Source organism: Phaethon aethereus (genome assembly GCF_964289735.1).
Source record: "Phaethon aethereus genome assembly, chromosome: 13".
Lineage (NCBI taxonomy): Eukaryota > Metazoa > Chordata > Aves > Phaethontiformes > Phaethontidae > Phaethon > Phaethon aethereus.
The window spans coordinates 18,044,463-18,065,018 of NC_138589.1; the positions used below are offsets into that span (position 1 = coordinate 18,044,463).

General features: G+C 42.2%; 1 protein-coding gene across 1 annotated transcript in view; it reads left to right on the forward strand.

Annotated features, from left to right (window-relative positions):
- Positions 1 to 18,716, forward strand: part of CMIP (c-Maf inducing protein) — a 135,839-nt gene extending 117,123 nt beyond the window's left edge. The window contains exons 11-21 of the mRNA XM_082005734.1: positions 3,170 to 3,235; positions 4,340 to 4,366; positions 4,807 to 4,855; positions 6,282 to 6,389; positions 8,962 to 9,078; positions 10,542 to 10,682; positions 11,648 to 11,695; positions 12,465 to 12,611; positions 14,114 to 14,219; positions 15,364 to 15,434; positions 17,982 to 18,716. Of these exons, the coding sequence (XP_081861860.1) occupies positions 3,170 to 3,235; positions 4,340 to 4,366; positions 4,807 to 4,855; positions 6,282 to 6,389; positions 8,962 to 9,078; positions 10,542 to 10,682; positions 11,648 to 11,695; positions 12,465 to 12,611; positions 14,114 to 14,219; positions 15,364 to 15,434; positions 17,982 to 18,035 (934 nt within the window). The 3' untranslated portion in view covers positions 18,036 to 18,716. The remainder of the gene's footprint in view (positions 1 to 3,169; positions 3,236 to 4,339; positions 4,367 to 4,806; positions 4,856 to 6,281; positions 6,390 to 8,961; positions 9,079 to 10,541; positions 10,683 to 11,647; positions 11,696 to 12,464; positions 12,612 to 14,113; positions 14,220 to 15,363; positions 15,435 to 17,981) is intronic.
- Positions 18,717 to 20,556: the final 1,840 nt, after the last annotated feature.

The window sequence follows — 20,556 nt, forward strand, 5'->3', positions numbered from 1 at the left end:
GCGTTCAGGCTGCACCCAGAGGTCACTTGCGAGAAGTGGGGCTGTGATGTGGAAGGTGAGTTGAGGCTTGGGCACAGTGGTGATCCCAAGAGGACAGCACTGCAGGTCTGGCTGCTTCTGGGGGTGTGAATGGCAGCAGGAGGAGCACACATCATCTTCCGTACAGAGATGGATGTTTGAGTGGAAGTATGCTGCCAGCTCGAAGTCAGACTGCTTCTTGTGGTCTGGACTGTGTTCTCACACCTAACAAACGTCGGGAAGCCCAGGCTGTGTGGATCAGAGACCTCTGGCACTTCTCATGGCTGCAGCTATAGATATATTGCATCATCTGTCTCTTACAGAGACCTGGTAGGTAAACAAGAGACTTTCAGATGAATCTGAATGCAGGTCAGAGTTCTGTGTCGCTGACCTATTCAATTTGTCTGTAGGTCGGAAACAAAAAACAGTCTTGTAGAGAGCATTAATTAATCAAAGCTTTGTTAAAAGAAACCAGAGCGCTCATCTTAAAGGTGCTATGTTAGAGATTTACTTGAGTTATTTCAGTTTATATGACAAGCCCCATCCTCAGGCATTTCATGATATTCACTTTACACAGACAGAGTGGAAAAACAACTCCTTATAATGAAGTCTTGCTTCATGTCTTGCTGTTCTGAGGCACTAAACGAAGTCGGACATCTTTCTTATTTCTTTAGTGTCCAAGCAGGTAAAGGTTTTATTTATCTTTGAAAAGAACCTTGTGAATGGGTGATCACAAGGTCCTCTATCTGCAATGGACTCACACTTGCTTTAGGTTAGTCTAACACCCCTTATCTAACAGTTGCTCCTAATTGAGACCAGAGAACAGAATTTTTCATGGAGGAGAAAGTTAGGCTTAGTGGCTTCTAGTGCAGCTGGCATGGGCATGAGGTTTCTTTTTTGGATTACTGTAGCTTCACATGTGCTATGCTTCGTGCTCAAATGTTAAAGATAACAAGAGGAAAATAAACAAGTTGTATTTATTAGAGGACATTGCCAAGACTCTCAGATGTTATTTATGTAGTGTTTTGAAGAGAACCAGCACTGAGATTTTTGCCTGGCTGGTGCCACTTCAGTTGTGAGCCGCCTGCCTTTAAGGCCCAGCCTTGTACCTAAGTGCTTATCTGCGGCTGTTAAACAACCAGAAGGGGCAGGAGACATCTCCCTGAACTCAACACAGTGTTATGGTTCTTGGCCTGTTGGTAGAGGGATTTAAGGAAGTGCTAGGATTAGCTGGTAATGCACCCATGAAAAGGGCAGGACTACTTGCTGAGGTTGCCTACTGAAATTACAGGCATTTAGTTTTGTGCTAGGTTGCATCTGTCGTGGGAAAGAAAATTATCTGTACTGAACGTGGGACTTTTGCACAGCGGTATGGACGAGCTACTAACCCATCCCACAGTGCCTTTGTACAGCATTCATCTGTTATTTTAATGTGTTAAGCTACTATCAGATCATAGTTGTTCTTGTGGATTGGTTGCTTGCGTGAGATACTATGTATTTTTGTAACCTGAACTCATACTACTCTTGGGCAAGTGATAACTGCCTCCCTGGTTCCTTTTTACATTATGATAATCCCTTCAACTAAAATTTCTTTGCATGTTGCTTCTTAAGACTACCCAGCTCATGCACATAAGTTTTCTTTGTGTCCATGAACATGCCTTTGTGGACTGTCCAATATCATGTGCATCTGCTTTATGTGGTTCAAACAATGGATGAGACTTTTGGAAACGCATCCATCTTCAATTTTGCTGGGCTAGAACCTTCTCTTTGCAAAAAATGCATTATTTTGGAACACTTCCTGGGCATATGTTGTCTGTTTCTAGTGCTATCAGTAGATACTGTCCATCTGAGAACATTACACTTCGTTCCTTCCTAAAGACATACCATACTTTTGTGCCAAGTTTGCAGTAAGCTGCAGCCAATACTCTGGCTTTTAAAACTGAAATCCAAAGGGTAACAGCAGTAAGAGGAGACAGTAGACTCTTCTACATTGTCTTCTACAGACATCCCAAGGTGTTTCATCCCATATGAGATTTACCACATTTACTTCTGTGTGTACTCGCTGGAGCGAGAGTGGCCTAGCAGGCAGTGCTGGGATCTGGGCTGCGGCTAGTGGGTTCTGTGCCCTGTTTTGGTGCTGACTTGCCAAATTCCTTTGTCTTCCGTGTTCTTTGCTTTATACATCTTACAATGATTGTACCCTTTGTGCAGTGCGTTGGTACGGTGGCAGTTAATTAGTGCTAACTAACCACTGAATGTTGGAGATCGTTTGAAGGAAAGGGGTGGCAGCGTGCAACGTGCCATTCCTACAGGAGAAGATGTACCTGCTTTACCACATGTGCTCGAGCAGCTGGCATTTTGGAGGTAGACTGAGATTATCTGCTGCCAGATGAGTTTGCACTGACCAGTGCACGCTGTAAAGCAAAATGTTCTCGTTACACTGGTTCACATGAGCATTCCCTTATGGATGTCTCCTTGTAGAAGGACAGTTGAAAACAGATGACAGATGAAAACAAAATGCATCAGCTGGCAGCTGTGGTACTAACACAACAGAGAGGAGACACTTCTTATTGGGTCCACTGGCCTGAGCTCTCTGCTGTGGTTATCCTCATTTGTCCTCTTAATAATTTTGACGGTGCTTCCATCTCTAGTCTCTTGCCTCTTAAGCTAAAGACTTTGTACTGTTTACATTGACCCATTGCTTTGTGCCAAGGTAAAAAATGGATTGGGGCGGGGGTGTGTCTTTATTTTTACAAACGGGCTTGTTTCTTAACAGCAAAAAAAAAAAAAAAATCCAATTAAATGCAGAGCAGAGCTGTAAATAGCAATGGCCTGGTAATTGCTGTACCAACGTAGATGAAAGTATTACTTAGTGATTAAATGTCAACAGGTTTCATAAACAGCAAATGTCTTTAAGTTGACATAAAGAAGGCCTCTCTGGAGGTCATTGTAAATACCAGATTTATTGTGCCTCAGTGGAGAAATGTGCTGAAAATGGAAAGGGAAATGTCACTGTAGATCTTTAGAGTGTCTCCATAAAACAGAAGAGTTGTTGGTACCTGCAAGTAAAAAGCTTTTAACTCCTTGAACTGACTGTTGACAAACCATATTTAATACTTGCTAACCTGTTCACAAAATGTTTGTTTTTCAGGTCAGACTATGATGACTGGAGACCAGCCCTGGCCAGCCTGCTTCAACCTATCCCCTTTCCCAAGGAGTAAGTTTGCACTATCTTAGTGTTTACTGGGTTATTCTTGTTACTGTTGTTTTATGGTGAAATAAAGTAAAAACTGATGGTAATAGGAGCTTTATGCCTCTAGTATTGGTTTAGAATCTAGAGTTGATTTTGCTGAAGCAGAGGGATGTGAAGACTTCCCCATCTTCATCTTCCGTCTCCATTTCTCTAAGATGATCCTGAAGAGAAAAATGGTTAACTAGAGACAGGCAGACAGGAAAGGAAGGAAAGCTGGTGAGGAGGAGAGCGAAGTGGGAGATTTAGTGGAGGAGGATGCTTTACCGGCGTCATAGAGACTCATATCATTTGCATTTTGCATTAAATGAAGAAGCTACCCTACAGATCAGCCAAGCTCCCTCGGAAACCTATTAATGAACAGTAGTGTTTATAAAATGCAGACCTCCACGGACAAACATTACAACCTATAATTGTACAATTTGCTAGCTTATCACATCCCCTAATGACCTGATGTCTTGAATCAGAGAGGTCTAATCCTCCGTGCCAGGTTACCTGGGCTACAGCGAGAGCTTGGAGATAAGCAACAGAGACATCATTTACCTAAGTCAAACATGAGTCCTGGGGGAGGTGTCAACCTTACCATGATGCGAGGCTTTTCACAGAATGACCATTAATTGCTTTACTGATGTTAATTAGTTGTGACCATACCTTAATTGCATTGCAATTAAAGAATTCAGCTGGCTCTTGGAGGTAGCCAAAATTCTGTTTGTAATTATATAGCTGTATTGTAAGTCTATTACTTACTTTCTTCTGACCCAAAGCTCCCACTGATGTTAGTCAGAGCCTTATCTAAGACAGGACTCTGGAAAAGCTGTAAGATTTGTTCCAAGTGATTTTTTTTTTTTTGCCCTTCATTTTCTGCCCCGTAGGTTATTAAAGGAGACTTTACCTGATCTGTTTTGGAAAGATTATTCTTTTTGTCTTGTGTGCTGCAGTTGCTTAACAAATACTTCTATTATCTGGAAAGAACTGAAGAGTGGTTGGTTGGGGTTTTTTGTTTTGTTTTGTTTTTCCTTCCCCCCTTCTCCCAAATCCTCATACTTTTCTGTTTTATGTTTTGAATTTCAGGGCTCTTGCACATGAGAAATTCACAAAGTAAGTTTGTGGGGCTTGTATGTTTTACTGAAGGGGGTAATTACCTGAAGTACTTGTACTAGTCAATAATAGCAATAATGCATTATTTAATATTGTGTCTCTAATGTTTATCATCTGTCAGGGGCTGTAAGCATGTTCTGTTAGCATTGAAAAGATGTAGTTTTCTTTGTAATTTACAAAGAATGCTGATAGAATTTACAAACAAGTTTGTCACTGCATGTCTCTGAAAGCTTTTCTAGGCTATTGTGAATCGACACTTTCCTTGGTAATCACTTCTAAGACCTCGTATTTCCTTCCTGTGGAAGCAGTTCAACTTGTTTCTCTCTAAAGTGCATGAATATATATCATTTAAAGTGTAATCCAAGAGAAATGTGACACTTCTGTGAATACTGCAACCAGCAACTGCTTATTCTTGTCCTTTTAACTTTTTTTTTTTCCAGGGAGCTGAAATATGTGATTCAGAGATTTGCAGAAGACCCAAGGCAAGAAGTGAGTTTATTGCCAGTTTACACGAGTATTAATTGGAGGGATTGCAAGTGTACTTGTTCAGAAGATGTCTCCTTAAGTAGTTTGTTTCAAAACATGGTGTGGTTTTGCTGTGCTTATGTCTTTTAGGGACTAAGAGCCACTTAGGGCGCAGGGCACAGAGTCTTAGTATGAATGGTTTCTTGCCTTATGTATAAATAGGTGTTTTGATCTCCTTGTCTGGCATCAGTTGATGTCCTTGCTCCGCAGTAAAGTGCAACCAGCAAAATTTTCACACTCTGAATATCTCAGAGCTTTTCATCTTCCATACAAAAAAAGAGAAGCAAAAATCCATGGATCCATACAGCTTACAACTTAGCAGGAGAAAGGAGGTGGGAGGTGTGTTACTGGAACGAGTGCGTAGCTGTAGCTTCCTGGTGGCTGACTGCTTCATAGCTGCACATGTAGCTTGTTCAAGATCATCAGCTTTGGCTGAGTCAGAGGGAACCTCTCATCCGCATTAATTTTTGGTGTTGGCATAAAGGGAAGAAAGCTCCCCCAAACTGTGGGTGAGGAGACTGTGTTGTCATCATCGTTGGCCAGAACTCCTGGTTTTCATAGTTTTAACCTTTGTGAGCAGTAGTCATCCTTGTCAGATAAGAGAGACCTTCTTGTTTTAGAATGGCACCAGGATTTCAACTGTCACTAGTGTTACATGCCCAAAGGAAAGAGCATGGACTTTACGTCCCCCCTTACATCTCAAAAATTTAAATTGAACATCTGTCTCTTCAAGGGAAAAAAGGCAAAGGAAAAAAAAGAAAAAAAAAAAAGTTTAATTATTACTCCTCTGTTAAACTGTGAGACTAGATACAGTAATCTCTACAGTGGGCCAGATTTAGACTAATGGCTGCTCACTGGTGCCAGTTCTGTACAACTTCTGCTGTATGTATCCCTGTTGAATTTTCCTTGTGGACTTACTTCACCCTCACTCTGGTCAAATTTTATTATAGCAGGAATAATAAGAATTTTTAATGATTGGAATTAGCAAGGCATCGCCACTGCATTTGGTATGCAGATCACATCAGAAGTATAGACATACGTACTGGGAGGATGGGGGGAAATGGCAGCAGCTTAGAAATTTGAGGGTTTTTTTGGTTTTGGTTGTTTTTTTTTTTCCAAGTGAAAGAAGCTGGTTTAGATTAGAGCCATTTTGTGTTTGATTTGTGTAAAGGGCCATGCAATTAGCAATGATACAGCTTACCTCCTTGTTTATACTGAAAAAACGGATTCTGTGAGTGGAGACTTGCATGCAGCTCTGTAGACTGGATTATTAACCATGACATTTCCAGCAGTCCCCTGTTTTGCAGTTACTTCTTTTGGCCCGGTGTGGGAGATGCTGGTGATTATTGGCAGGAACTGTAACCTTCCCAATGTCTTCACTTTTTGGCAGGTCCACTCATGTTTGCTGAGTGTGCGCGCTGGCAAAGATGGCTGGTTCCAGCTCTACAGCCCTGGAGGAGTGGCATGTGATGATGATGGAGAGCTGTTTGCCAGTATGGTACGTGTCTGCAATAATGTGAGTTTAGTAACTTCTTTGCAGTAAGTAGCTAATGCGTAGTTGGCAGTAACACAATTTACTTGCTTTTGTCAAAAAGTTGTCAAAATCATAGTTCTGTAAACCACAAGTGTTCACCAAGAAGTCTAAATCTTTCTATCACCAAATCCATTGAACTTCCTTGCATAATTTGGTTAAAATGTTGGCTTTCTCTTTTGGAACTTCGGCATGTTTTTTCACTGGTAGTGTAATGCACAAAACCATATGTGCATATATGTATGTATATGTATGTGTGTATTTTTGTATTTATAAATATGTGTATTTGTGTGTCTGTATAAAAAAAAACTCTCTCAGAGAATATGGAATAGTGGAAGACAGGGGAGACAGACTGTTCTGCAGATCCACACCTGTAATTTTCATTTATGGGCTACCCTGGAATTTAAAAGCAACAGTAACATTGAATTACTCAAAGGTTGGATAGATAAATATAAAAATGTGTTAGCAGTTTCTCTGCCCAGTTATATTGTTGTGGGGCTGTATAATTCGAAACCAGCATTCCATTTCCCCCACTTATTTCTTCTGTAACTCTTAGAAGGACTAGACAGAAAGTAACAGGTTTTAATCACTGGTGCTGGCACTTCCTGTGCAACATGGGTCAAGTCATGTAGGTCTTACTGCGTCTTAATTCTCCATATTGCAAGTAAAATGGAAATGTTATCACTTCCTTTCCCTGGTAAGGGGAAAAGCATTTGTTGGAGTTGGCTGTTGGGTATACATATATGAAGTGGCTTTCAGGGGGGTCTGCACTTTGTGCATCTACCACACGCTGGACATTTTGGGACATAAAGAATATGCATGTCTGTCTATATTCTTAACTTAAATTCAGATGGATCAGATACCTTTGAAACAGATAATGAACAAAGACTGTTCCCGAAAGGTTTCATCCCTCTTCATTGATTCGATGTCTTTTTATGTTTGAAAACTCCTTCAGAACTATGTGATTTCTCCTGAGAGCTTTTGTGGTCCAAGATATTTATGAGCATCAGGAGATGGCGTGCATGAGAAAGCACAATGCTAACACACATTAATATGCAGTACTCTGTGCCCTTTGCAAGGATGTTGATAAATACTTAAAGAGCTGCTAACGACTAACCATAAAGTTTGAAAAACATCCTGTTCTGAGATGGACCTTACATTAGTGTTAGCATCAGTATTTTCCGTCGCTCAAGAAAACCTCCGAAAAAGGATTTAATTTCATGTAGTTATCATTAAGCTTTTTGGCTTGAAGTTTACTGTTTTAAAGGCCACCCGAGCTGATGGATACATATGAAAAAAGATTTTGTGTTTTTTTCTAAAGACCTTGCTGGTAATGAAGCCATGAGGAAGAAGAATTGCATGGTAGCACATGATCCACATAGGATTGACCCCATCATGGCATGCTTGTGATATTTTCAGCAGTACTGAACATACTATGGCAATACCATGAACCATGGGGACCACAGAACGTATTTACAAGCTTATTGTAGAGTGATACTGGTGTTGAGTCTACATAATGGAGCTCTTACTGCCCAGGTCATTGGAAACTACAAATTCTCACATCGTGTTCTGCCAGCAAGCTGGTGAATCAGCCATGCGGGCCATAAAATAAGACTTTCAGCTAGGAACCTGAAATTCTCTGCAGCTTAATCTCTAGGGCTCTTAAATGGGAAAGAATATTGCCAACCTCTTCTTTGAGAAAAGACTCTTACATTTGATTTTTACAAGTGGCTTTGCATTTCTGCCATAGGTGTTACGATGTGATATCATCTGATGCTTTCTGGAGCTAGGAAAGAGTCTGCAGGACACTTTTGTCAGCTAGTGGGCTCAAAGGAGTCTTACTCAGGCGGTGTTCTCAGCATTTATTTCGTTTCAGGGAAAACTGAGCAAAAGGGAAAGCAAGATAATGTCCCAAGAGCTTGAAAGCACATGAAGTCATCCCTGACTTAGGGCTCAGGACTGCTGGATTTTCTTAAGTCTCTTTCCTTTCCCAGTCAGCTCTTGTCTGCTCATTATGAACAGGTGATTTTATCTGTCACCACCCCTTAACCAAGGCTAGTGTTCAGCCGGCAAATTGCCAGCACCACTGTCTTTTACCTAGCCATCCAGCCCACACAACCCTTACTCACCAGCTGGCATTTCCAGAGAAACTGAACCACGAACAGATGCAAAAGTAAAATCTCCCGTGGTTCCCCTGGGGCTGGGTTCATCATGTTACTAGGGATGGGGGCAATTGCACAGCTGCTCTGATGTTTCCTGGGGAGCCTATATCAGGCCTCTGGGCTGTCAGCAGAGCTCCTTTATGGAGGAAAACTATGCACTCCCTCAGATCTCACTAGGAATCACCTTTTCCAAAAAGTCACTTCCAGTCAGCAATAAAGCTGTTGAGAGACTGCAGCCGTAATTGTAATGAGGGCCTCCTTTTCTTCAGGTTTGTTGCAAATACCTAGATTTGTTTGATTGCTTAACAGTGTCCCTTCTGGAGGTATATGTGTTTCTTAGGCTTGCACCCCTCATTTTAGCTCTGTTTCTCAAATAGGTTCATATTTTAATGGGATCCTGCTATAAAACGAAGAAGTTCCTGCTTTCACTGGCTGAAAATAAATTAGGACCTTGCATGCTGCTGGCTTTGAGGGGAAACCAGACGATGGTAGAGGTAAGCCCTAAACATACGTAATCATATAGGTTTACGAGCACTATTCAGATTCGATTTCACACTGTCTTTCTCAGAATTAGATCTAATGGAACTAGAGGAGACGAGTTCAGGTTTGTGTCGTATCAAACACCAGCAGTGGGCAGTTACGTTTCTCTTTATTAAATAGAGCGGAATATTGTTGTTCTGCACATGTAAGTGTGAATTCCATGAAAGGTGGGTGCACGAATTTTTGGAGAGAGAGATTGTTTGCTATAGTTCAGTTGGAGAGGCTAAGATGGGAAATAAGTGGCCATGATGGTATAGGCTGTGGCCAGGGGTCAGGATTCAGAACCACAAGGCTTTTCCATGACTGAATGCCAGACGCTCATCTTGCCACCTGCCAAATGAGCAGTGCACAAGGAGTGCATTTAGAAAACCTTATTTACTTGCATTAATACACGCTTTTTGTGTGCTTATGATTGGTTATTTTCCTTACACTAATAGTTTATACATATTTTTCTGGGTTTCTTTAGAGAAGTTTCTTGATAAATGTCGTCATATGTTTCACAGGGAAATAGAAGGCGGTTAAATAGGTTGAATGAGTTACAATTTTTCATTGACTTAGGTCTGTGCATGCTAATTTAATCCAGTAAATAAAGGAGTGTGCTGCATGAATTTGAATATGTCACTTGATTTTTTTTCATTAAGCATAATTAAGATTACGGAGGGAATAAAAAATTTGCATTTTAATTGCAATGGCATGATATGTAGCTGAAAAGGAGAGGTAGCGTGGAGGGAGCAGCTTGTGTCCTAAGCCCATGTGACCCACTGGAATCATCCCCTGGTGTTTAACTTGCTCCTGGCAGCCCCTTGCCCAGGGGCGAGTCAGGCGTGTTCCCCACGAGATGGAGGGTGTCCTGGCCACAGCAGCAAGCTCCTAGCATCATCTTTTCTCGGAGCCTCTCTGGCCTTTCCTCATCCTGCCTCATAGGCTGGATACGCTTCACATGCATTCTGCTTGCGCAGAAATCAAGCAGTTAGAGACAGAAGATCCAGCACTTAGGGAACTGCTTGGCTCTACTGCTCATGTGTAATGTCCCAAGTCTGGCAATATGCAGCCTAACTGCTGTACCTGGGAAATACTGGACCAATCGTACCTGTTCTGAAGAGGGCTGTGGCATGAAGCCATCTTCCAGGACTGATGCAAAGTAATTGCACCTCTCAGTCAGAAGGAATGAGCCCTAATGGAAGACAGGATAGATGGGCTGACTTTCAGAGATTAGAATTCGTTCGTTACAAATAAGAAATTGGTTTCTTGTGTTGGAAGGACAGTAAATGTTGCTAAGATCCTCTAATTTAGCCTCCATAATGCATGCTTTAAAAACTTACCCAGTAATCTAAACTAGCATGCCCAGTGTAATTAGGGTATTTGGAAGAAATTGAATGTAAGCACTGCAGTGACTACTCTTGCATTCTGCTTCTAGATTTTGTGTTTGATGCTGGAATACAACATCATCGACAATAACGACACCCAGCTCCAGATCATCTCTACCCTGGAAAGCACAGACGTGGGAAAGAGAATGTATGAACAGCTGTGTGACAGGCAGAGGGAGTTAAAAGAGCTGGTATGTCGCCCTGCATGCAGTATTGCCATAGCACATTGTGGTCTGTACTCTCCAGAAATGGAGGTACAAAAGAAAGACAAGCAGGGTGTGAAATTCCTAGTTAACAACAGGATGGGAGCAGTATTTGGAAGATTTTACTGTGAATATATATACTGTATGATATTTACTGACATGTCTAATCCCATACTATGTTTATGAATGATATTCAATAACTGGCTTAGAATCTGTGTGAAAGAAAAAAGGTGAAATCCTGCTGTCTTAAGATCTTACAAATCAGCTTGTCAAATTCTGCCACCTTTTGACATATGAGTAGCAAATGGTTCTAATGCTGGCCAACATTTCTTAATGCTTTGACATGCACAACATTTCACTGAGATGGTCTTTAGGTCTAGTTCTCAGAGCTAGGGCCTATGAGAAAAAGATTTTTTCCTGATTTTAAAGACAGAATCTACAGATTGAAGATAGATCTGCTCTCATTAGCACTTTTTCACCTATGCAAACATACCCACAGTCTTCCTCTTTCCACTGTCACATTTATATTTGTCTTCCTTAACCCGTGCTCTCAGCCTGAAAAGTATATGCTTTTTTAAAAAGTCAAACAAACGATTTTATCATCTGTGCAGTCTCACCCCCTTTGCTATCTTAGTCCAGCATATTAAGGCTGTTTCCTTTAAAGTGAAAGTAACCAAATAATGGTAAGCTGAATCAGACAAAATGCTGACCCATGGCACGAAGAACACTAGCTGCAGTCAGGGGATGGATGTCCCCTGGGTAGCAAAAGGCCTGCATCTAATACACTCAGAAAAAAATCTGTCAGTGCAGAAAAAGCAGGGAAGAGGTGGAAGGGCTGGCAGGGAGCTCTGAAATTGGAGCAGAGTTTGCTCTAGTGAAGAGCTTGCTATACTTCAGTTGATCTGAAATGTAGAATGGCAACTTGTTTGACCAAAATATCTTCCCTCTTACAGCAAAGAAAAGGTGGTCCCACAAGGTTAACACTGCCATCCAAGTCCACAGTAAGTCAATCATGTCAATAGAAAAACAAGCTTTGTCTTTGTATATTGAAACACTTGATTTATGTTTGCCATGTGGCACAACGGTTTTGGTCAGTCGAGTGGGGAGCTGTTCCATTTGCTCTGTCAACACAACTGGAGTTTACACAAGTAAGGGCACATTTCTGCTCCTGGGTCTGTGCAGCAGCTTCCAACGCCGGTACAAGCATCAGACTGTCAGATTTATACTAGTGGGCAGATTTGGAATTTACAGTAGGATCTAATGGTAGATTTGGGGACAGAATTCTGCATTAAAAAAAGCAGACTTCACAGTGTCCAGTTTTGGACTTAGACATGGAAGTCTGAAAGAGACCCATCACTGTTGCAGTTAAGCCTGGTGTAAAACCCAGAATCGCTTCACTGAGGCCAGGTAACAGTCCTGAACACAGCTGGGATTTAAAACTTGCAGCGGAATCTTCATTAAGTTAAAAGAGCCATCTTTGACATTTGTTCTGACACTGAAGCCCTCATGTCTCATAAGGGTACACATGTAAAGAAAAATCTTGTCCTAATGTCTGGATACATTTTTCCCAGGGTGTGTGAAGCAACACTGCCACAAGAGCCCAGCTGCTTGCCAAACAAACAGAAACTTCTCTGTGTGGTTCTCTATTACTGTAAACAAGTGGTGTAATTGTGCAACTCTTGCTGGTTAACAGTGTCAGTGACACCACTGCAGATGATTGCAGGCCGAGGAGTCAATAATCTTGATTATCAATCTGTTGTTTGCTTTCAGGATGCAGACCTGGCCCGCTTGCTAAGCTCGGGATCTTTTGGAAATTTGGAAAACCTCAGCCTGGCTTTTACCAATGTGACGAGTGCTTGTGCTGAGCACCTCATTAAACTGCCTTCACTCAAGCAGCTGAACCTGTGGTCAACTCAGGTAAAGTGCTCTGCAGACTGAAACTCAGAGCAGGAACCAATGCTGACTAATTCTGAAATTTCACATTATGTCAGCACAAGAAGAGTGTGTGAAGAGGCTCGCTTAGAATGAGTTTGTCCTCATGCTATTTTTACAGGGCCTTTCTATGGTCTAGCTCATCTTGGAGGCTGATTTTTTTCTTTTTTTCCTTCTTTATTTTTTAATTTTTTAAAATTTTAATTACAGAACGTTTGCTGTTATCTTGGGTTGAATGTTCCAGTTAGGCATTGCTGCTACTGTGTACTTTACAGTATACGTGCTGCTGCTCATCTGAGAAGTGCTTATGCTTTCGCCCATTTAAGGATGAAAAAAATGATGCTGTGCAGCTCATCTGGTCAAGCAAACACAGTCTGTGCAGTGTAGGCAGTGAATTGCCTCAAATGCTGATCAACCAGAATTTCTTTAAAAACAACATCAATAAAAAGAAACTCAAATAATGAGTAAATGGAAGGAAACTATAATGAAAATGTGGTTATTTTGTAAGCAAAAAGAGGCCAAGTTAATGGAATAAATTATTCAGCTGTTAATTGAAATAGCTTTTAAAATTAAACTTTTTCTTCTACATTTCCCTGCTGGTTTTGGTCTCTGAGGTTCTCCACTGAATAGGTTTTCCCCGTTTTCTGTTAGCACCTATTTGTAGTGCTCACTGAAAATACGATTATTCTCAGTGCAACCACAAAAAGCAGCATTTTTTTTTTCACTCAAATGTCATGTAAATATCTTGTTTTGTTTTCCTAACTACTTTTGTATCCCAGAAATGTCCTCTTTTTGTCTGGGGAATATGAAGTAGAATCTGATTGCTTGCTTGTTTTAAGGCTGTCTTGTATCTCCTCCAGATTTGTCCTAACAATGTAACTTTTGTATTTGAAAACTTTGATGCTTCTTGCTCAAAACTGAGTTTGATTTGCCTGGACAAAGACCCTGCCTTTTTGTATGATTTTTTTTTTTTTTTTTTTTTAAAGAGTTTAGATTCCATTTTATTTTGCGATATCCTGGTTTCCATTAATCTAGAATATAAAAACAGCAGAAATGAAGTGGGTCAATAGAACAATTACCAATCAATAGTACATTGTTCTTGAGACCAAAATAGCTAATTAATACCACTTGCATTATGGGGTTTTTTTGTGATGTGGTTGGGAACTGGCTGAGACTGCCATAACTGTCTTGTATAGCTTGGGTGGGAGCTCTCTCATACAAAGTCCAGACTTCAAAGGCACCATTCTAATTAAATGATGGCCTGCGGTTAAGTGCGCACAAGTCACTTAATTTTTCTGTTCCCTGTCTGCAAAACAGGGATAAAACTATTTGTTTTCTCTCCTGTCATTTGAGATTGCGGTGAACAATCGCAGTGTGGCTTTGAGGGCTCATCTACAAACCTCGTTTTAACGTGCCCTGTTTGCACTGAGGTTCTTGCACATGATGTTCATGCATTGTTTGAAAACAACTTTGCTTGCGCCCCACAGTTTGGAGATGCAGGGTTGCGGCTTCTGTCTGAACACCTCACGATGCTGCAAGTGCTCAACCTGTGCGAGACTCCTGTCACGGATGCTGGGCTGCTGGCACTTAGTTGTAAGTGACCAAAATAAGCTATGGAAGAAAATTATGTGGGTTTGGAGGAATTCACGTGGGTTCAGACAGAAGATTGATTTCTTCGTTGCCACAGCGCTGCTTCCGCAGGGATTTAGGACTTGTGGTTGTGTTTGGGTTTAAACTTCCCTCCTCCCTACCCACTCGAGTGGCCGTTCAGCTGCAGGCAGGGGAAGTGGGATGGTGATCTAAGCCTGCCAACGCTTAGTGGCCTCATGTGGGCTTTGTTGCCCCAGATCGTACTCTAGCTCTTGCCTCTGACTTTACTGATGGCACTCGTCTCCATCTCACGTGGTGACCTGTTGCCTTGGGACTTCCCAGCTTTTCTTCACGCGCCCTTCTGTGGGTGTCCCCTCTGGGTGGGAGGCTGACCTTGTGTTGCAGGAGGGGAAGATTGCAAAGCCGGGTAGCAACTTACTAGTGAGTTTAGCAACTGTGCGCTGCAGGTTTCGTACCCTCTCTGGCATTTTTTGTTCCTTCTTTTTCGGGGAGGTGAAACTCTCCCTATTCTTAATTTAAATAGGGCAAGGCAGAGTGGGGCTATCTAAGCAGTGTTCAAGATTCCCCTGTGCACCAAGGGCCGCTCGACATGCCAGAAGGAGACCCTTTCCTACATCCAACGGTGTATTATAAACCTCGCCAACTGGGTTTAAAGGGTTCCTTTAATAGGCTTGATCCTACACAGACGTGCCAGACAGGCCAGTAGTTATGGCTCATCTTAGGAAACTATTCTGCTAAGTACTGGAGCCCAAAATGGAAGTGGTGGGGGAGGAGAGAGGGAGGACTGCTAGATCAGCATGGCCTCTGCGTGCACCGTGCAGAGCACTGAGAACGGGCACTATTCAGAATAATGTGCAGGAAACTGATTATGAGAAGGTTGCCTGAACTCCTTTGAAGTCAGCGGACTTAAGCATATGCTTAATGGCCCTTCCTAAATAGGGACTTTTTCCTGGATGAGGGCCCAAACAGCTGTTTATCCATTTGTACTTCTATATTTTACACTATTCAGCTTTTTCCTGAGAGTGCTGCACATAGTCATGTCTTGTTTATGCTTTGGCCTACTGTAAGGCTGATATTTTAAGAAAATGCAGCATGATCATGAGTATCTGTGTGTGTTCTCTTTTAGCCATGAAGAGCCTCTGTAGTTTAAATATGAACAGCACCAAACTTTCAGCAGATACGTACGAAGATCTCAAGGTATTTCTGAATTGCATCCACTAAAGATGGGAATTACTTGCCCAGGAGGACCAAGTGCATGGTGGTAGTGCCTAGTGCAGGGAGAACTGTCCCCATAGAGTGGATAGCATGAAAGTCATCTGAAGAGGGTGAAGTGCATTATTTTGGGGAGATAATGACTGAAAACAGCATTCTGAGGTTGCTGGCTTTGATGGACTCGGGAAACATTTAATATGCTGAATGGAGGAGTATGAGGTGGAATCAGAACGTGAGTCTTTTTGCCAGCGTTATTCGGCAGTAAAGGTTTCATAGATAGGAGCATGTTGGTTCCTTCCCATGAGGATGCACAGACAGGTAAAATCTAGTGCACACCTCCAAAGCCATGTCTGGTACTGTTAACAGGACCAAAAGTAACGTGGGCGAACAACATTATGGAGCCTCGATTCAGAATGCAAAGGGAGAATTAATGGCATTGAGGAAAGTGCAAGTTTATCTTGACACCTCTTGGACTGGAACTGGGCTTTAAACAGAAATACCTGCACAAATGCCCAGTTCCTGAGTTTGACAGGTAAGATGTCTGGTGGTGTAGATTGTACAAGATTGTACTGTGAATTTACAACCACTTCAGCAAAATGGTGTAAAGAACTAGAAAGTAGCTGTGGGAGGGGAACTGGCCCCAAGTGGTTTCAGACAAAGACTGTCTGAGATGTGTTGGCTTTCGTGACTTCATATGGACTTTGTCTTCACTCTGGTGTTGCATGAGTTGCATCTCCCAAAGTCTTACCTTATAAACCCCCGTGCTCAAGATGAAACTCCACATTATGTTGTCTTCTGTGTTGAAACCTTAGATTGTGCCAGGTTTACTCAAAAAGTTCACAACCTTGGGTTGAGCTTCGAACTTGAGTCAAGTCCTGAAACTGCTCTGCTTTCAAAATTCACTGCAAATGTCTATCTTTGGCTCTGGCTGTGGAGCCAGGGCTCCCCCAGGGACTCAGTTGCAATGCTGCTAGCATGCAAGTTTTCAAAACTTGTGTCACAATTGTATATGCAGAGAAGTCGTTCTTGGAATTAACAGCTGGCTTGCAGATGGGTTCGCACAATGGAGCTTGTTTCGGGCCCCAAGCATTTACAGACAATCAAGGTCAATGCTGTATTTGGCCCAGGGCTCTGAAATCGAGTCTATTGAAAGGCTCCTCCAGTCCTACCCCTGCTTCTGAGCCCCTTTGCCACTAACTTCAGACCGAAACTCATATTTTCCTAACCGGTTCCCTCTGCTCTGGTATTGCATTAACAGTCCTTAGCAGCAACACAAGAAAGTGATTTGCCAGGGCAAACAGCAAAACTGGCTGTGAGCAAAGTCCCGATGATTGCAGGGAATTAAAAAAGCTGAGAAAACAGGCATGCGTCACTTTTTCCCCTCTCACCTCTTTCATTGAGATTTATCTAGTGGCCATTTTTTTCGAGCTCTGTGTATGTTCAAAGGGAGGGTAATAGTTTCTTTCCCTGGGGCACATGGTTGTAGGTCTGTTGAGAACAGCTCAGACTTCAAAGAACGTATTTTTGATACAAATCTTTCCTTCTTCTCCCCTTGGTCTGCGAGAGCATTCGGGGCACAAGCCAGTGATGACATTTCCTCTCCACTCCATCCCCCACCCCACTAAACACACTTGCACACACACAGACACCCACATATGTACCAGGCAGGCTGAACCAGACAATAAATAAACACCCACTACTGAAGTCATTATTGCCTAACTGAAAAATTATTTGCTGGCAGTGTCTGTAGGATTATGACTAGCTCTTATCAAAATATGCATGCACATAAATCAAGGAGTGAGGTAATAATGACTCCTGGAAACTTCCAACTCCTTAATTATGCCCTAGCTTAATTAAACGTGTGTGTTTGTTTTGAGAGAATTAGCCATACAGTAATGGCCAGAGAGCGTGGAAACGGGATCGACAAGTAGGAACAGTGCAAAGAGCCGATTCCCATCTGCCTGGCGCAGGGTAATTCAGGAACAATGCATCCAAATGCAGTGGAGTTACGGAAGGGAGACCACAAAGACACCAAAAGTTGCTAACGCTCTCCAAATTTTTTTAACACTTGGAGGGAAAAATCAAGCAATGACTTAGAGTGGAGGCTGAAGAAGGAGCGTGTGGCTGGCTGCTGCAGCTTAAGTCCAAGTGCCTTCACAGCTGGAGTTGGACAAACAAATTTTGTTAAGCATTTGTATAAAAAAACCCCTAGAGATCGGGGACTGATCTGGACCTGATCGCTGGTGCATGGGTTTTACTAGAGCCACTTGATTTTGCTGCAGGTGTGACTTAGTCTTGTGTGTCTGTAAAAGCTCAGCACCTTGTTCCCTCGTTAACACCTATATGCTTCAGCTCACCGCTGAACTCAGCATCGGTACCGTGCAGGGTCGAGGTCGTAGCGCATTTTCTTGCAGTTTGTGGCTGAAAGATCAATTCTCCCAGTTTGCTGACGGTACAGATTTGACAGGAACATTTTTCCCGAGTCCTGAATGCGTGTCATTAATTCTGACCTTTTCCTACCCTCCCGCACAGGCTAAGCTACCCAATCTGAAAGAAGTGGATGTCCGCTACACCGAAGCATGGTGAACTCTCCCTGCCTCCGTCTCTTCTCTTTTGCTTCTCACGAGAAGGAAAAGATTTTTAAAATGAACAGAGAAAAACAAACCAGAAAATAACTTTTGGCTAATACCTGTAGAGCAGTGAGTCCTGGGACTTGGTGGTAGGAGTCGTGGTTGTGGGGTAGAGGAGTGGCGTGTTGTGTGTTGGGGGGGACGGGGCAAGCCTGGACCCGGCCGGATTCTTTCAGCTTTGGGATTTCAGAATCAACGTAATTTAAACTGAGAAGAAAAAAAAAAAAAAAAAAAAAAGGACTTTGTAGCAGCAAGAGGATTATAAAGAGGAAAAAAACACCTTTGTGGATTTTATTTGCCTTTGTGTTTTATGCCGTGTGGAGGAAAAAAAAAACCAAACTCATTTGTCATTATTTACCTGGGTTTCCTTGGCTGGCACCCATCCAGTCAGAACTCCTCTTTCACCAGTTTTGCTCCAGAAAATCAAACTTACAAAAATCGCAAGAGAAGAAAACCAAAACCAATATGATTTTCACCTCCCCCCGTGTCCTTGCAGTTGTTATGCAAAGTAATTTTGTTGTACATAAGATTTACATAATGCACCTATTTAAGAAAATGGTTCACAAATAACAGGTCTGGGACCTGTCTTTTATTTATGAATTGTTAATTCTTTTACCCTTTTTTTGCGTATAGTACTGTATAAACTAGTTTGCTGTCTTGTTATTATTATTTTTTTTAAAAGGAAATGTCCTCCTTGAAGAATTGCCTTTTAGTAATGCATACTGTATTATACTCTCTCTCTGTCACAGCATTTATCGCGTTGTCTTTTTGATTTCAGAATGCCTCAAACCTTATCAAACAGGAAGGAAAATATCTATCAAGGGGGGTATGGTTGTTGGGGGAGGGGGTGCAGGGATTAATAAAAGTCACATTTCCTTCCGCAGTCTGAAAACTTTCTCTGGTCTTTTAAACCATGTCAGATTCAAACATGGGAGATGGGGAAAAGATGTCGTTTATTTTGCCGATGGGCTGTTCGCTAATATCTGTAGATTTTACAAGTTGCCTCGGTTGTTTTCTGTTTACGTCCGATATTTCAAAAAGAGAAAAAAAGCTCTCCCTCCATTTTGTGCATCAGCTTTTTCTATTCCCCCTCCTCTTCTCTGCCCTCCCCTCCCTCCCCCTACCTGCTCTGTGCACGCATTGTTCTGCATGTTCCTCTGGGGAGACTGAAAAAATAGCGTTGTTGCTGATCCGATAGCTCTGACCTGTCTGTAAATGTGACTGCGACATTTTTCAAATTCCACAATTGCTTAGAAGATGATTTTTTAAAAATTGTGGTTTCTTTTATAACTATGCTGTTGAATTTTTTTTTCATGATGAGCCTTCATTGTACAGAGCTGCTTATTTAAAAAACAAAAAAACCCACAAAAAACAAGAAGTTTTTCCTCTGTTTAACACCTTTATTTTATTCTTCAGCACCTCAAGGTTTCACATACAGCCAATGTAATTTTTTATATATAAATATATATATTTAATCTTATTCAATGGAAGCCAAGCTTTTGTTTTTGTTTGTTTTTGTTTTTTTTTTTTTTAAACTTTGTTGCTATGTAGACAACCCCTAGCCTCTCTTCGTTCTTTTTTTTTTTTCTTTTCCCTTTTTTAAATAAATGAAACAGAAATTGAGTCTTAACTCATGTAGCGTGCCAGGTATTTTTCCCCCTTCAAATCCCAAACTGTATGTGGATGCAGTATGGGATGAAAGAAGAAGAAAAAAAGAAAAAAAAAAGAAGAAAAATTATGCCAACATTTTCCTTAGCACTGTTGCTTTTACCAATGGTTTACTACTACTGTTCTGTAGCTGTGTACAAAGAGATGTGAAATAATTTCAGGCAAAAATAAACTGTAAGTGAATATCTTTTAGCTGCGTGCTTTGTGTTTTCTTTGAAGGAAGCTTTCACCGGCCTGATGACGTGGGGATGCTGTGGGAGGTGCAGAAACGCCAGAGCCAGCGGACGACGGCTTCCCGAGGACGGTGTCTCAAAGAGCCGCGCTCTCGCAGCTCGCTCTGCACTGCAGCTCCGCTCTGCGCCCCGGAGCCTCGGCACTGGTCCTCTCCTCTGATGGCGAAGCGGGGGGACCAGCGGGCAGCCGTCCTGCGTGGTTCCCAGCAGCCACCGGGTTTCGAGGCACCGTCACCTAGATGGGAGGAGGAGGAGGAGAGCTGAGCGTCTGCATGTCTGGTTCTTGCATCCCTCCCTGAGACCGTTTACTTCTGCACCCTTCCTAATCCTTCACAGGCTCAAGGAGTTCTTGCACTGGCCACAGAAAGAGTTGCATTGGTGGGGTATTTTTTGCACTGGTTGCCTGAAGTAGGCAGTACTGGAAACGCTGGGACATTTCCAGGCTCGGGAGGGGTTTCTGTATATTAAGGTGCATTTCAGGGGCAGATCCAAGTGGAGGGACCTGCTGCGTTTAGTTCCGCTCGCTGTCCTTGATAGAGCATGCCGGTTTGTGGGCTGGACACCCGCAGAAAACCC